This window comes from Meriones unguiculatus, chromosome 4 (genome assembly GCF_030254825.1).
Source record: "Meriones unguiculatus strain TT.TT164.6M chromosome 4, Bangor_MerUng_6.1, whole genome shotgun sequence".
Lineage (NCBI taxonomy): Eukaryota > Metazoa > Chordata > Mammalia > Rodentia > Muridae > Meriones > Meriones unguiculatus.
Window position 1 is genome coordinate 117,409,913 of NC_083352.1, and position 15,793 is coordinate 117,425,705.

The 15,793-nt window shown below is 45.2% G+C and overlaps 1 protein-coding gene across 17 annotated transcripts in view; it reads left to right on the forward strand.

Moving 5' to 3' along the window:
• The window catches only part of Ptprt (protein tyrosine phosphatase receptor type T), a 1,127,865-nt gene that overhangs the window by 817,196 nt on the left and 294,876 nt on the right, over nt 1-15,793 (forward strand). For all 17 annotated transcript variants that reach the window (XM_060382888.1, XM_060382893.1, XM_060382885.1 and 14 more), the window contains exons 10-11: nt 12,029-12,230; nt 13,465-13,567. In XM_060382888.1, coding sequence (XP_060238871.1) covers nt 12,029-12,230; nt 13,465-13,567 — 305 coding nt within the window. The remainder of the gene's footprint in view (nt 1-12,028; nt 12,231-13,464; nt 13,568-15,793) is intronic.

Sequence of the window (15,793 nt, forward strand, 5' to 3'; positions counted from 1 at the left end):
AGACTGAAGAAATAAGAACCATTTCTGCCAAGCCTCAGTTTCCTCTCTGTAGGATGGGAACCAGAGTGGAAGTAGTCTCTGATCTAAGTTGGTGTTTCCATGAGTAGTGATTGGAAAGTGCTCACCAGGATGCTGGGTAAAGGATGGGTGGAGGTAAAGGTTCCTGGGCATCAGCGTTGTGATAAGTAGATCTGACAGCTTATAAGTGTTTGAGTTTAGAGTGGTACAAAAGGGAATCCTGGCTTAGCCATGCCAACGTGGATTCAATAGAATGCTTGGTCCCCTGTATGATGCATTTGTTGCATCATTATAAAGTAAACTTCTTATTCCATGATTCTGTTCAGCTGTAGGCTCAGTATCCTGAGAACATCAGACAGGCTAGCCAGGAGTGGTGGCTCACTCCTGGAATGCCTTTGGAGACTGAGGCATGGCACAGGGATTACATAGTTGGAGCCAGACTAGGCTACATGGTGAGTTATAGATAGCCTGGAATAGGTAGTGGACCCTGACTGAATAAAATAAATAAGCAAATGAGGCTAGGCTATTTAGGTGAGGCATATTAAATTCACTTTTCAACTTGACTATGCTGGCCATGATTCTATCATAAGTTGATGCACTAGCCTTTTGCCTGTGGCCCAGTGGTTTCAGGATTCCCTAAGGATAAACCCACTTTTTTTTCCTTTTTATTCATTCTTCTCTAATATATTACATCCTGACCATGGTTTCCTCTCCCTTTTCTCCTCCTAGTCTCTTTCCCACTACCTCCTCTTTTCCCTGGATCCATCCCTCTTCACCTCCCCTCAGAAGAAAGCAGGCCTTCTAGGGACATCAACCAAATATGGCATAAGAAGCTACAATAGTCTCACATCAGGCACATAGTCTCACATCAGGGCTTCAAGAGGCAACCCAGGAGGAAATAGGTCTCAAAGGCAGGCAAAAGAGTCATAGACAGCCCCTGGTTCCACTGTTAGGAACCTCTCAAGAACCCCAAGCTACACAACTATATCATATATGCAGAGGACCCAGGTCAGACCCATATAGGCTCCCTTACTTCTGTGAGCCCACTTGAGTCCAGATTAGTTGATTCTTAGGGTGTTCTTGTGGTATCCTTGATCTCTCTGGCTCCTCATCCCTCCTCCCACTCATCTGCAGGACTCTCTGAGCTAGGCATAATATTTGGCTGTGGGACACTGCATCTGCTCCCATCAGTTGCTGGATGAAGTCTCACTGGTCTCTCTGATGACAATTATGCTAGGCTCTGGTCACAGCCCATCCTCCAGGCATGACAAACTGTAGGTCAGAGATTTTGTGGCTCAGTTGGTGTCCCAATCCCTCCACTGGAGGCCTTGCCTGGTTACAGAAGATGGCCATAAACCCACCTTTTTATTCACTTCCTGAATCCTAACAGGATGAAGATAAATACCAATGAGATGAACCCACATTTGTATCTCACATCTTCAAAAAGAATTAATAAATACCAGCAGTATGCCAGGCAGGCATGGACATGCCCTGAGGAAGCCTAATGCCTTAGTTTAGTGGTAAAATATCTCCCACAGGCTTCTTTGTTTAAACACTTGTTCCCAGACTGATCACACTGTTTGGGGAGGTAACGGAACCTTTTGGAAGTAGTGCCCAGCTGGTAGATACGGGCCACTGTGAGGTAGGCCTTGAGCTGTTACAGCACAGCCATGACTTTAGTCTATACTCTCTCAACTTCCTAGTCCATTGGGCTGTACCACAGGCCCCTGTTGCCACGAAAGCAAACTGCTTCAGGAACTGTCTCCTGAACTGTGTGACAAAATAAATGTCTCCTCTCTTAAGTTGCTCCTGCCAGATGTTTGATTACAGCAGTGTCAAAGAAACTAATGTATTGGGTAAGTCCCTCTTGCAGTGGGAAAGCCACGAGTCTACACAGCTGACCCTCTCACCCCTAGAAACTGGTCATATCGTCTGGGCTGTGGGATCAAAAATCGAGGACATCTGCAATATAATTTAATCTACTCAAACCCTAACTTACTAGATCAGGCTTTCCTGGCTGTGCCTTCCTAATCCTCATTTATTCAGCGGGCTTTACTGATTACTTCCCTGTGCCTCCGTGAGTGCTTGATGGTTGCCAAAAGTAAAAGAACCGGGATCTGACCTCAGTGGAGGGTGCCGCCAGGATGCCCCTGCCAAGAAGGCTGTTGGTGTGGCTGCAAAATTTCCAGGAGCAGTGTCATGGAGTGATAAGCTTCTTCCACAGGCCTGCTCAAAGCCGGCTGGAGAGGAACTCACCCTGCACCTCAGCGGTTTAACCAGATTCGCCTTAGCAAAACCGAAACTGACGGAGTGAGAAGTTGGAAGGCAAGCCGCTTACATTCAGAAACCTGAGTGGTAACGCTTTTGCTGGCTCAAAGCCGTTGGGACTCTCACTAGACAGACTCATTAAGCAAGAAGGGTTCTGTGAAAATGACAAAATCATAGCACCCCAGATACCCCAGCATGAGATTAAAAGCTGAAAGGAGGTTTAAGCTTCAAATTATTAAGTGGCATTATGACAGTTTAGGAGAAAGGAGCTTTACAGCTGTCTGAGTTGATGGTGGCCCTGCTCAGGGATTGTCTGTATGAACTGTAAGAACTCTCTTCCTGTGCCGGGTGGAAGATGGGGAGTGAGGAGCAGGGAGGAGGTCTGCAGCAAGGACTGGATGAGCAGTGGGGAGAGAGGGCAGCTCTTGACAAGAATTCATGCATTTGAAATCTGCCTGGAAGCTGGAGGCCAGCAGTGATTTGGGGAGGGCACTGCATGGTAAAGACATCCATGTTAGTTCCTGCCTCGTCCCTTCCTGACCAGCCTGTGGCTTTGGCTGTTGGATGGTAAATACAAACCACTGTGGGGAAGCCCCAGGAATGTCTCACTTTATAGTTAGGCTGGTCTCAAACTATCTATCCTTCTGCCTCTGCCTCCTGTGATGGACTTACAGGCATTCACCATCATACCCAGCTTCAGCATTTTATTTTGAGATAGTTTTATGTACTTACAGAGCATTTACCAAAAATGATTCAGATGTACAAACACACCCCACCACCACCACCTGATAGATAGTTCTCTACTCTGTATCCAAGTTTTCCACAAGTTAACATTGTCAGAACATGGTATATGTGTCAAAAGTAAAAAAAAAAAAAAAAAAAAAAAGACAATTCCCCAATTCCCCTCCGTGTTGCATGGAGTAGAGTTTGGACTCTGGGGATCACATTCCCACCTGTGGCCCTTTTTTCTCATCCAGGTTCCCACATGGTATTGAGTTGACAGTTCTCCTTGTCCTCCACAATAGCAACTCTTCCCTCTAGGCCATCTCTGTTTCTCTACTTTCTACCCTCTCCCCCTCTCTTTCCCTTATCTCTCCTTTTCCTCCTCAGCCAAACCAAGTACTCTGAGACTTGTCTTTCCCAAGGACCTGCCTATGTTTCTTTCCAAAATCTACAGCTGTGCCTGCCTCCGCTGACTCTCTCCCACCCCCAGATTCTAGCATAGAGCCCAACAGGGATTGAGTCTCCAGTAGCCGGCAGCTGTGGTAGAAGCCTGACGGGCCTCTGACTGTGCACACAAGTACCAGTCCCCATGCACTCTCTGGCTCTGCAGTCTTCCAAACTTAGGAAAAAGCACCAGTCATAATTGGTCCTCCGTTGATATCATAGACCTCAGCTGTCTAGGGAAAAAGGGGCACCGTGGCCAGGAAGTGACTGGCAGGTGCACTGCAGACATCTATGTGTTCCCCTGCTCTTCCAGAGGGACATATACACTCCTACTTATATTTAAAGTGTCCGGGAGCCAGAAGATCAACACTGTCCTTTCTGACAAGGTTGCCTTGAGCTGTCCCCCTTTCTTCAGCATGTGTCACTCAGGCCCCATGGGTCTCCATGGCCATGCGTAGGAACACGTTCACAGTGGGTCTGAAGAGGGAGAAAAGAACTTGTTGTTCTGAGCTTACAGAAAAGCACTTAGCCCTGTGATCTTGCGAAAACTCTGGTCTGTAGAGACTTCCAGAGGATGAACAGGAAGCCCTGCAGGAAAGGTAGAGACTGCTGGGTGTGACAATTTAGGAGGCTGAATGTCCCAGGGAGTTCAAGATGGAGACACAAATGTCACTGTGAAAGTGGGGAGTGCTGAGACTTGGAGGAGGCTTCTGGAGCCAGGAGCTTGGAGGACAAAGGTAGGCATGCTCAGTTCAAATGGTCATCCCAACGGGCAGGCAATTATATTTAACCAACTTTAGCTTGTTTTTATTCTATTTTGTTGTTGGCTTAACGCCCCTACCCCTTGCAGAATTCTGATACTGACCCATAAGTGAATTTGATGATTTCCGCTTAACTATATAGAAATATATACTCAGGGTTTAGCTAGCTTGCTACTTATTACTATGTTTTCTCAGTTTGCATTGATCTCCTTAGGTCAGTGGTACTCAACCTGTGGGCTGTGACCCCTTTGGTGTTGCATATAAAATATCCTATAGATCAGATATTTATGTTACAATTCATAACAGTAGCAAAATCAGAGTTACAGAGTAGGAACAAAACAATTTTGTGGTTGGGGGTCATCACAACATGGGGAACTGTATTAAAAGGTTGCAGCATTAGGGAGGTTGAGGACCACTTTTTAAAGTAATAATCCTTAGCCCTGGGTTTTCTGCTACATGGTGACTCCCCCACACACACACACATTTACACACCAGCTGTGAGACAGAACTGTAGGGAGGCAACCACAGCCATGTTCTGTCCCTGCAGGGATCTCTGCCTGACCCCACTCACAGGCTGCCTCGCCCTAGGCCACACTTCACCATGTCCTCTCTTGGCTTCAGTTTCCTCCGCTAAGGATAACCATAAATAATCTGTACATTTCTTTTTATGATTAAATTCCCTTTTTTTCATTTTTATCACACTCTCCCTCCTACAGACTTAAAGTAAAATGTGTACTTCAAAAAAAAATAATTTTTTTTTTCATCATGCTTGTGCCTTCCAATCACGTGCCTCAGGCCCTGGATAGGTGACTCCTCCCTACTTTATCTTATCTCCTCTTTAGCCCCATGTACCCTTTTACCCGCAGAAAGAGGATTTTTTTCTGTCTGTTCTCTCAGAACAAGAGTGACTAGTGAGCCTCACCCCTGCCTTGGCCAGCATCTGGACTAGAGTTTTTGCTGGTGGGGCCTGTTGAGGGACTATATTTCTTGTCCCCTCCGTTCAGCTTTGGTGGAAGTACAGCCTGTTCCTCCCACGATGTCCCTGTGAAGCTAGGGACTCGGTGCAGAAGGTAAGGTTACCTGAGTGGTAGCTGGAGCCTCTCTCATGTACACAGGGGCTGTCTCCCTAGAGTTAAGAAACTAGAAGTCACTCTGCAACAGAAACTAACATGAAAAGCTGTGTTTTACTCTTGAAGAACCAGAGGCTTGCAGAGGTTAAACAAACTGCCCCCAGTTACACAGCTAATATAGTCGCTTGTTTTTCACAAGCAAGTTGAGAAAATGTTGAACAAAGACATGAGAAAACTCTTTCCATGCCTGGGGCATGGCTAAGTCAGCATCTCCTTGCAACCACAAGGATATGAGTATGATCCCCAAAACCCACACACAAAAAGCTAGGGCTGGTGGTGTGTGTTTGTATTCTTAGCCAACACATGCACACTCCCTAAGGCTTGCTGCCTAGCTCCAGGCCAATAAAAAACCTGTCGCAAAAGTAAAGTGGATGACATCCTTGAATAAAAACAGTCAAGAGTGTCACCTGATTGCAACACACATGTTCATGCATCCACCCATGTGTGCACCCGAACACACATGGATCTGCATATACACATGAACATACATGATGAACAGGCACACGTGCATATACACAGAGATGAGCTTCAAGGGTAGCAGGGGGGTCAGGAACCCTAAGGTCAGAGGGCATCTTTTAGGGTGTGTGGACCATGGAGTCTCAGTCTCTGTTCCTTAATTCTGCTGCTGGGGCATGGAAGCACCCGCTGGGGACACAAAGGAGGGCTGTGCCTGTGGTCCAGTGAGATTTTACCCCATAACAAGCAGGTGATTGCTGGATTTGAGTTGTGGTCTATGTTCTATCAACCTCTGGGTTACTAAGAACCAACCAACCAAACAATCAAAAGCAAGAGGATTGGGAGAGACTGATGGATGAAATCATTGTATGCTTAATATAGTTATTGACTCAAGGGAGAAAGGATGTGTCTATGTATCTCTGAGGATATAAAGCAGGGGTAACTGGGAGCCATAGGTGTTCATGTAAAGTGTTGCCTTAAGGGAGGTCTAAAGATGAGGAGTCACAGCTTAAGGGGCAAGCATGGGGAGGAAGAAGTGTTCCAAGAATGCACATTGGCTTGTTCAAATGCCCCATAGTTAAAGAGACTGAGATTCTTTTCAAGCAGTGAAATCAGGCTTTCAGGCCAAGGGGGAACACAGAAATCAGCCCAGATCTTCTCCTCCTCCTCCTCCTCCTCCTTTCTCTCTTTTTCTTCTTCATCTTCCTCTTATTGTTTTTGTTTTTCAAGACAGGGCTTCTCTGTGTAATAGCCCTGGTTCTCTTATACTCAATTTGTAGACCAGGCTATCCTCAAACTTACAGAATTCCACCTGCCTCTGCCTCTGCCTCTGCCTCTGCCTCTGCCTCTGCCTCTGCCTCTGCCTCTGCCTCTGCCTCTGCCTCTGCCTCTGCCTCTGCCTCTGCCTCTGCCTCTGCCTCTGCCTCTGCCTCTGCCTCTGCCTCTGCCTCTGCCTCTGCCTCTGCCTCTGCCTCTGCCTCTGCCTCTGCCTCTGCCTCTGCCTGCTGCCTGTCATCCTAGTGCTGAAGCCAGGCGTCAGCCAGATCTTAAGCTGACTAAACAAGCTGGACAAGGAGGCAGCCTCACCCCAACAAACCAAGGAAAACCACACTTATGACAAGAAATGTGAGATTTATAGTCAGTAACACCACTGCCTCCAGCCAGAGAAAAGAACAGCTTCCAGCATTTTGTTGGAGCTGGATCCAGTCTCTAGACCCCTGCTTCACTAGTCCTTCATTTCATGCTTGCTATTCTAAAACATGTTCCTTTTCCCACACCCCCAAACACATTCACATCACCTTCTTTATTGGTGGCCATGGCTCCAGCACATTTTTCCCACCTTTTTTCTTCCCCTACCCAGCCTGATCCCCCACTAACTTTGTAAAACTTGCAAGTTAAATTTTTCAAAGACTGTTTCTGACAAAGCAGTGGGAATTAGATTTGGTGAAGCCCTTCATAAAAATTTGAAGACATGCTATATTAACATACATTGATTTATTCATAGTGTTTCATTACAAGTAAGTGAAGATCCTGTAATACCAGGAAAGGTTAGGAGAGCAAGGGAGCGTGGTATATTATATTGACAGCTCCATAGAAATTGAGTCGCTTTTGGATTGAATTTGGAGCATGGGAAGGAGCTGACTAGTAAATAAGGCATAAGCTCTCACTCCCAGTGTCTGCATATCAGTGGTGTTGCCACAAGCCCAGGCAGGGTCACCAGCACCGATTTTTTTTGAGAAAATACAGAGGCCTATCCTCTCTACTGGTGTACTGGATTCCCTGGCCCCTGGCACACCTCTGAGCATCTCCCTCTTCTGTTGCTAGGAAACAGGAGTCCAGCTGTACACTTCACCCCCACTCGCCCTCACCGGACGTCTCTCTGTGTGAGCCTTTCCATACCTCAGGCCCTTGCTCAGCCTATTGTCTCTGCCTGGAACCTACAGGACTTTTTCATCTGCTCCGACTCCATTTCATCCTTTAGGTTTGGATCTTTTCTCTCCCCAAGCATTGCATCTTGCTTCAGCAATGTTCAGATGCAGCCTCTAAGCTAATGATTTGATGCTGAGCAAATTATTAAGTAATGTAAGAAACACTGGTTTAAGAAAAAAAAAATTAAAAAGAGGATGGGAAGTAGAGAGTAATGTAGCCAGTGAATAAATATCTATATTTATTTATTTAATTATTTGATTTTTATTTGTGTGTGCATGCATGCACATGCATGCATGTGGAGACATGCTTGTGGAGGTCAGAAAATAGGACAAGTATAGCAAATCCCCAGGTTATTATGGGATCTACAGAATTAATGTAGTTGCTCGGAGTGCCCCAACCAGGAAAGCATGGTGAGATGAGGCCTGCAGTGTTTGCCTCAGGTGTTGCGTTGAACAGATGGTTCTGTCAGAACCTCCTAGAGTTGCTAGCCACCTGTGGGTGTGTGGACTCTGCTAATGAAAGCCCAAGTTATTTGCTCGTGGAGTTGTCTCTTCCTGGACTCATGCTGATCCTAGCCACATCTGGCCTCTCTCATTAAGCACACGGCACCATCGCGACATCACTACTGCCTCCCACAGGAGAGGGAAAGCATTCTATCTCCATGTTTACTACCTATGCCAGAGATAAGAAACTGCTCACTTTCCCAGTAAAGAATATGTGCCTCCTCTTGGCCTGATTTGGCTTTCTGGAAACATTGACCATATTTTTTATTACTTAAATGCACGTGTGTGCATGTGAGTACTTGTGTGTGTGTGTGTTTCCCTTTTCTGACCTAGTTGAGGAAGGGTCTCTTGTTTCTGCTGCTCCACTGCATACTTCTAGCTAACTGGCTGGTGAGATTCCTGCTTCCCAGGTTGCCGTGGGAGTACTGTGATACAGATGCACATCACCACGCCCATTTTTTATGTGGGTTCTAGTCATCGAACTTGGTCTGCATGGCTGACACTTTTGCCTGATGGGCCATCTAGCTAGCCCTTAATGAGAGACTTCTTAATGTAACAAAGTAGGTTTTAAAAATTAAAGAATGCCGTGTATCAGCAGCTACAGTTGCCTGCTTTTGAACTGCACAAGATCAACCCAATAATACTTCTAGCACTGTGTGGTGGAGCTCATGAACTATTCACAAATCATGGCTTCTGGAGAGGGAAACACGGTTTTCTTCAGAGGTGTGGCCTCTGACAGGTCAGTTATGCTTCAGTGGGTGGCCCCACACTTACGAGTCAGCACAAACTTGACTCAGTAGACTTTTGAAAAGAAAAAAAAATGGAACTGGGAGAGACATTTCAGTGTGTACAAGCACTTGCTGCTCTTACAGAGGACCTGGGTTCGATTCCCAGCACTCACACCAGGCAGCTCACAGTGTTTTACAACTCCAGTTCCAGGGACCCAAAGCTCTCTTCCAGACTCTATGGGTACCGGGTGTCCATATGTACATGCAGGCAAGCACTCATAATATAAAATAAACATAAAATAATAAATCCTTTTTATAAAGGTGAGATGGGATCTGGCAGCAGCTGGGGGGAAAGTAGGGACTGAGTATGATCCAAATGTGCAGTTAATAAAAATACTATGTTAAAAAAATCCTGTGTAGCCTACTTTCGGAGTTATGTGATTCAGGCTCCTGGCGCCCCCACTGTCATCCATGAAGAATAGCACATAGTGGAATTACCATTAGTTACTTTGATAGCAGGGCAAATGCAGAAATTGGGGAAGACTGCAAGACGTAAATACCCTGTTATTTCTGTGACATCTACCTTGTGACCAATGGGCACAGACACTGCAGACTATAGAAGGGTTAGATTGTTGTCAGATCACGAACTCAAGTGTTGTTCAGCATGGTCTTCACATTTACACCTGAGTGCAGCGGATTGGGAAACACAACACTGAGATCTCATCACAGACAGTTTAAAAAGCACTGATTTAGTGCAAGTTATTTCCAGCTGAGTAGCTCGTGAAAATAACTATCCTGGTTCCTCCAAGAAGATGTGACCAAACACCACTGGCGTGTAGGATAGAATACACAGGCTGCGTTATTTTACACACCTGTGGCATGCATGTTTGTGTATATGCATGTCATCCTGGGTGTAGGGGTGTGTGTACATATGGAGGTCTGAGTTTGGTCCTGGGAATCCTTTGTGATGATCCCCCCACCTTATTTATTAAGTCAGGTTGTCTGCATCCAAGCCAGAGCTTGACAGTGTAGGCAGTGGTATCACCCCTAGAATCGCAAGGGTTCCGCTGTACCCATGTGGCATTTATGTGGAGTCTGGGGATCTGAACTCTTTCGTGTTGCCTTACTTGTAAGCAATCCCCAGCCTGGAGTCTGCCTTTTCAACACTACAGCTACTTTTCTTTGGAAAGGGCTAGTCCGATTGCTTTGTGTTCAACACCAGACACACACCAGATCTCTAAGATTTAAAATGAGTTATAGAATGTGAACTACTTCATTAAATGTTTTGGTATTGGCAGCAGACGGAAGTGATAGTATTGTGGGATGTTTTGAGTACAATGAGATATGTTAGGGAGATAAATTTCCTTTATTGTTACTACAGTATATTTTTACTAATACGATTTCTTCTTTGACAATTTTATACACGTATATATTTTATGATTACCCTTCCCCGTCACTCTCTCATCTTCCATCCACCCTTCCTAGAGCCTACCACCCTACTAATCTCTTTCCAAAATGTATGCCTTTTGTTTTGTGTCCCCCACACATTTAGGTTGGGCCACCTGTGTGACCCTGGGTTCGGACCACTCATTTGAGCCTGTTGGACTCACAAGTGGGTTCAGCACTAGATACTATGCCTTCCCTTCACATAGTCTGTTAGTTTCCAGTATTTTAGCAGTAAGTTCCAATGGCCTATGAGCCCCTCCATAGTCCACGGCTAACTGTTGGCTGGGGCATTCTTTTGTAGGTTCAGTGTCAGTCATAACAGAAGATATGAATTCACGATTGCCATGACAGTGTCATGCTTAAAAGAATGTACTTATCACCCTTTCTTTGTGTCTTTGAGCTCTTAAATTCTTTCCACACTATTTCTGTAATGATCTTTGTAATAACTTCCTAGGGATGTGGTATGAATGTCTTGTTTGCGGCCAAGCCTTTAACCATCATTTATTGTCGGCATCCTCTCCAGCCTCAAGTTCTGAATTCTATCTACCGCAAACATAGGCTTCTCTAATTAGGGCAAAGAGTATTCTTTGTAGGTATAAACATAGATGTGTCGAAGCAGCTTGATGTTATGTCAGTTTAATTAAGCAACAGTATAGCAGTTTCCCCTAAAAACTCCTCAGTCACAAGTTTTTGACTGGGCCTACAGTACTAGGAATGAATTCTCTCTCATGGTGTGGTCCTCAAATCCAAGCAGAGAGTGGTTGCTTACTCATATAACATTCATGTCATCATGAATGGCGCTTCTTACCTGGCAGGTTGTTAATGTAGTCCATAGAGTTCACTGGTGGGTAAAATCATTAATCCCCTTACTCCCTGTAACAGCCTGAAGCACTGTTTGACACAACAATGAAAAGTAACCAGCTGGGAGGAACCTTCCAGCTCAATCCCAGTTTGATTTCTCTATACTTCCCATTCAAAGCTTGTGGTGTCTTCAAGAACAGAGTCTCCCTAGCCAAGAGCCACAGAGGAATCTTACACCTAGCACTGGGAATTGTGTTTAGCAGCCCGTTTGTTGACTCTAGGTCTGACATTATCTAGCCATGGGAGGCATCGGCCACCAGATTCTTTTATGTTTTATAAATTGGATCACAAGATAGAAAGCATATGAACTTTCTAGATGGTGATTCATATCCCTTTAGTTTTTCTTAACCCCTCCCTGTTCTCCCATCTCCCCCTCTTCCATCCCTCATCCTGATTAAACGTCTCCCCCTCCAGCATCCTCCTTACTCACCCATATTTTACTATGTGCTACTGCCTCCCCTCCCTTAGGGTAACTTCCCCACAGATGCCCTCTTTTTAAACTCGGGGAGCTGGAAGAGTGTAGAAAACTCAAGATGGCATGCTCTGGTTGTGCTAGACACGGCTGTCCCATGGCTTGTCATGGCTTGTCAGTAGCGAACTCAGGGTCCTGGTTGTCTGGACCGTGGACAGTACTAAGCAACACTGTAACCTCCTGGCCCCCGCTGTCCATCTTCTTCTCCCTGCCCCTGCTGCCCTCCCAATGAGCTCCCTGAGTTACTGAGTGAAACATTTATGTTCTTGCTTATCACTTTGTCACCCAGATTAACTACAAGGCTGTTGGTTCATTGGATCCAAGTGCTGACCTGTCCAGCCAGAGGGGGAAAGTGTTCAAGCTCCGGAATGAAACCCATCACCTTTTTGTGGGTCTGTACCCTGGGACCACCTACTCCTTCACCATCAAGGCCAGCACAGCCAAGGGTTTCGGACCTCCAGTCACCACTCGGATTGCCACCAAGATTTCAGGTATCTCTTTAGAAAGAGAAAATGGAGCTACATCCCTGACTCCTTTAGCCTTAGTAATTTTCTGGAGTAAAAAGAGACAGGACCAACTATCGTTGATGACAGTGGGAGTTTAGACAATAAAGTCACTATTGGGTTGGAGAAATTCTGATAGATAAACTTCTTGAAGTTCACCAAATAACATGCCCTGGGGTGGAAATAAGAAGAAAAAGAATGAGAGCAAGAGTGAATGAGTGAAAGATAGAGACAGAGACAGACAGACAGAGCACATAGAAGTTGGTTCGTAAATTTATTTTCCAAATGGAATGCTTTCCACTATAAGACACTCACAGCATTGGCTCTCATGAAATATCTGAGGAATGAATGAAGGAATGAATGACCAAGGTGCAGTTGCCCAAGACTGCAAATTCTCTCTACCAGTAGGGTGTACCACACTGCCTGAGAGCATTAAAACAGAACCATTGCCGAATGCTTATTTACAGCTTCCATATTTTGGAGTATCTATTCAATCTGACCTGTGTGCATATGTATTTTGCATGCGGTTTTGCAGAAGCCATGAATTTTTGTAGCTTAATGTTTCCACTTATCCTTATCCCATAAGTATTTCCCACACTGCTGCGTTGCTTTCATTATAATGTTCTGTCAACTGGATGGACGTAATTTAATTAAACAGTCCCATGTGGGTGAATATATTCGGTGTTTCTACATTTTTATAAAATAGCGCTTCAATAAACATGCTACAAAATAAAGTTTAAATCGTTGATTGGGATTATAACTTCAGGATTAAATTCAGAAATTGAAAAAAAAGAATTAAAAGAGATGTGGGTTTTAATAGCTCATAATACAAATGGCTAAATTACCCTTTCAAAGGATTAGATTTAGTCACACTCCCGTGGGGGGAGAGGGTCTTATAAAAAAAAAGGAACTAATTCATCTTCTCTCTTTTTGCATCTAAATGTGTTTAACAGGGTTGACTCTGTTTTCACATCTTTATAAGATACTTATATATCCCACATATTCCTTTTTTCTGGATGGGAGAGGCACTTTTTGATAACGGTCATGCTTAACCCCTCTTCAGACTACTGTGCCCGGACTATTGGGCCGAGAGGCCATGGAAATCATGGCCTCTCTTACTGAAGACCTCTGAGGCCATGGGGTTCTCATGGAATCAAGGGGAAGTGTGGAGGGACATGCGGGGCCTGTGTTTGATCACCTCCAATGTCTGTCTCTTTCCCAGCTCCATCGATGCCTGAATATGATGCAGATACTCCACTCAATGAAACCGACACAACCATCACCGTGATGCTCAAACCCGCCCAGTCTCGGGGAGCCCCTGTCAGGTGAGGAGCTTTGGTCTTCGGCTTCCCCTTCCTCCCCCTCCCCTGTACCTCACACAAGTCTAGGTGAATCACGTGACTGGCGATGTGCCTGGCTGAGATAAGCCAGAAGACAGATTCTCTACAAGGAAGATGGTCAGCAGCTTTAAGCCCAATTCGGAGAGAGGTGCTCAGCCAGGATCTTCTCTCTCCACAGTGAACAACAGTTCAGAGGGAACATCCTGGTAGGGACCTGAGGTGATCAGGGAGAGAAATTTCTGGAGCATAATTAAGGAAAACTTAGACAGGGTGCTTTTGCAAAATCACCTGTCTCACTGCTGTAATAGAGAGACAGATACTATTTTTTTTTCTCCAAAGAATCTGATCACATAATTCAAATAGATGAGCCCTAGGGGCTGATTCAGTCCAGAGCTATGAGGTGTTAGAGTCCCACAGGAGCCATGCCTTCAGGATCCCACTGCTTATTTTAATGAGAGTCTGTTGGGGCTCAAATAGACACCCAGGCACCAAGAATATCTCATTAAGTTGACTTGGGCAAGTTCATAGCCATCAGGATGGGTTGGCATTTATCTGAAACAAGATCCCTCTTGTGCTGGGTTTGCTCAGAACTCCAGGCCTCAGGACCTCAGTCCACCAAGTAAGTAGAATTTTAGGTGGACCTTCCAGCTGAGTTCAGTCCAACAAGCATGAACCAGGTCCCCATATACAGTGAATGGGGCATGGGACTAAGACAACAATGGTTCTCTCAGTGAACATTGTCATCAGTTTCAGTAATTGCAATAATTGTAACAAACTAATCATATGTTCAAAGGAAGCCAAGCAGCAGTTATAGGGACAGATGTATGACATAGCTACAATGCTCTGCAGCCTTATGTGAATCTTCCCAGAGGCTTATAAGTACTCAGAGAAAACTCCCAGAGAAGGAGACACTGAATTGTGTAAGGTTTGACTTGTTACATGTGTCCTATATGGAGTAGGAGGAGGCTGGCTTTTTAAAAAGGGAACAGCAATGCTAGTTAAGTTTGCTTTAACCTAAAGAGCAAGGTCAGAATGGTGAGATGGAAGGGGAACAGGGTCTGCCTGAAAGGCTCAGGCTGGTTTGAGAGCCATGGGGATCTACTAAGGATTGGCTTTTAGCAGCGTCACCTTGCATGTCCCCGGGGCCTGGCAGACTAGCCTTGAAGGAGACTTTTGAGATACATAGTCCTGCTCTTTATTTTCAACCCTCATTCAACTCTACCCAGAAAATATAACGGTGGGGCCAACAGAATGAAGCGACCAAATACAGAAGTTCTTGCCTAGGCTGAAGATGGGGTAATGTCCCTCTTGACAAGACCTAGGGAATATGGTTGGGACGGTGCTTATGGGCTTCTCATTATGGGCATGTCAGAACTGTCCTTTTTCTGATAATCCAAAGCAGGTGTTGGCATTTCAAATCAAGGTACTTATTCCCTGATTTCCCTCCAACTGCTCTGGTATAGCATTCTCATTTAATTTTCCATACATACTGTGAGATAGCCTCTTCATTTTCAGATGAGAGAGCTCAGATGCAGAATTTTAAAGGATTTTAAAAGAGCCACATCGTATTGCTGTGTGCCCATCATCTATATAGCACTCTCTCTATGCTCATCAAATTTTTCTAAAGCTCCCCCCCCCAGCTTTAAGATGTGGGAATTGAGTCAAATAGAAGCTAATGAATTGACTTAGACAATAAACAAGAGGGCCAGGTGAGAATGAAGCCCAGTTCTTACCCCATGCCCACATTCATTTTACTGAACCACGCCATCTTACCAGGACGATGGCATGCATGACATAGTTTGCTGACATTTCCATTTCAAAAAACTGAAGGAAATGTCACTGCTCAAGGGGGAAACGGTTGGTGTCTAGAAATCTCTGGCTGCTTTCCTTCTCAAGCCCCTGGTTCACTGAGTGTGGGCATACACTCTGTTTCTGGGATTCTTTTCAGACCGCTGATGGGTGTTTGCCAAGAAGGGGAGGAGGCTAAGCAACAACACAGAGAAGGCTTTTCAGGACAACTGCCATGAGGAAACACTGCTGTATATTTCTACCTGGGCATATTCTGTGCATCATGGAGGCAGTTGGCCACACGGATATTTATTGAGCACTTGCTATGTACTAGGAAGTGAACTCAGCAATTCCAGTATAGCATGAAGCCAGAAAGGCTCACTCTGCCTGCTTGAGGCTTATGGTTTTGCAAATATGCCGTAA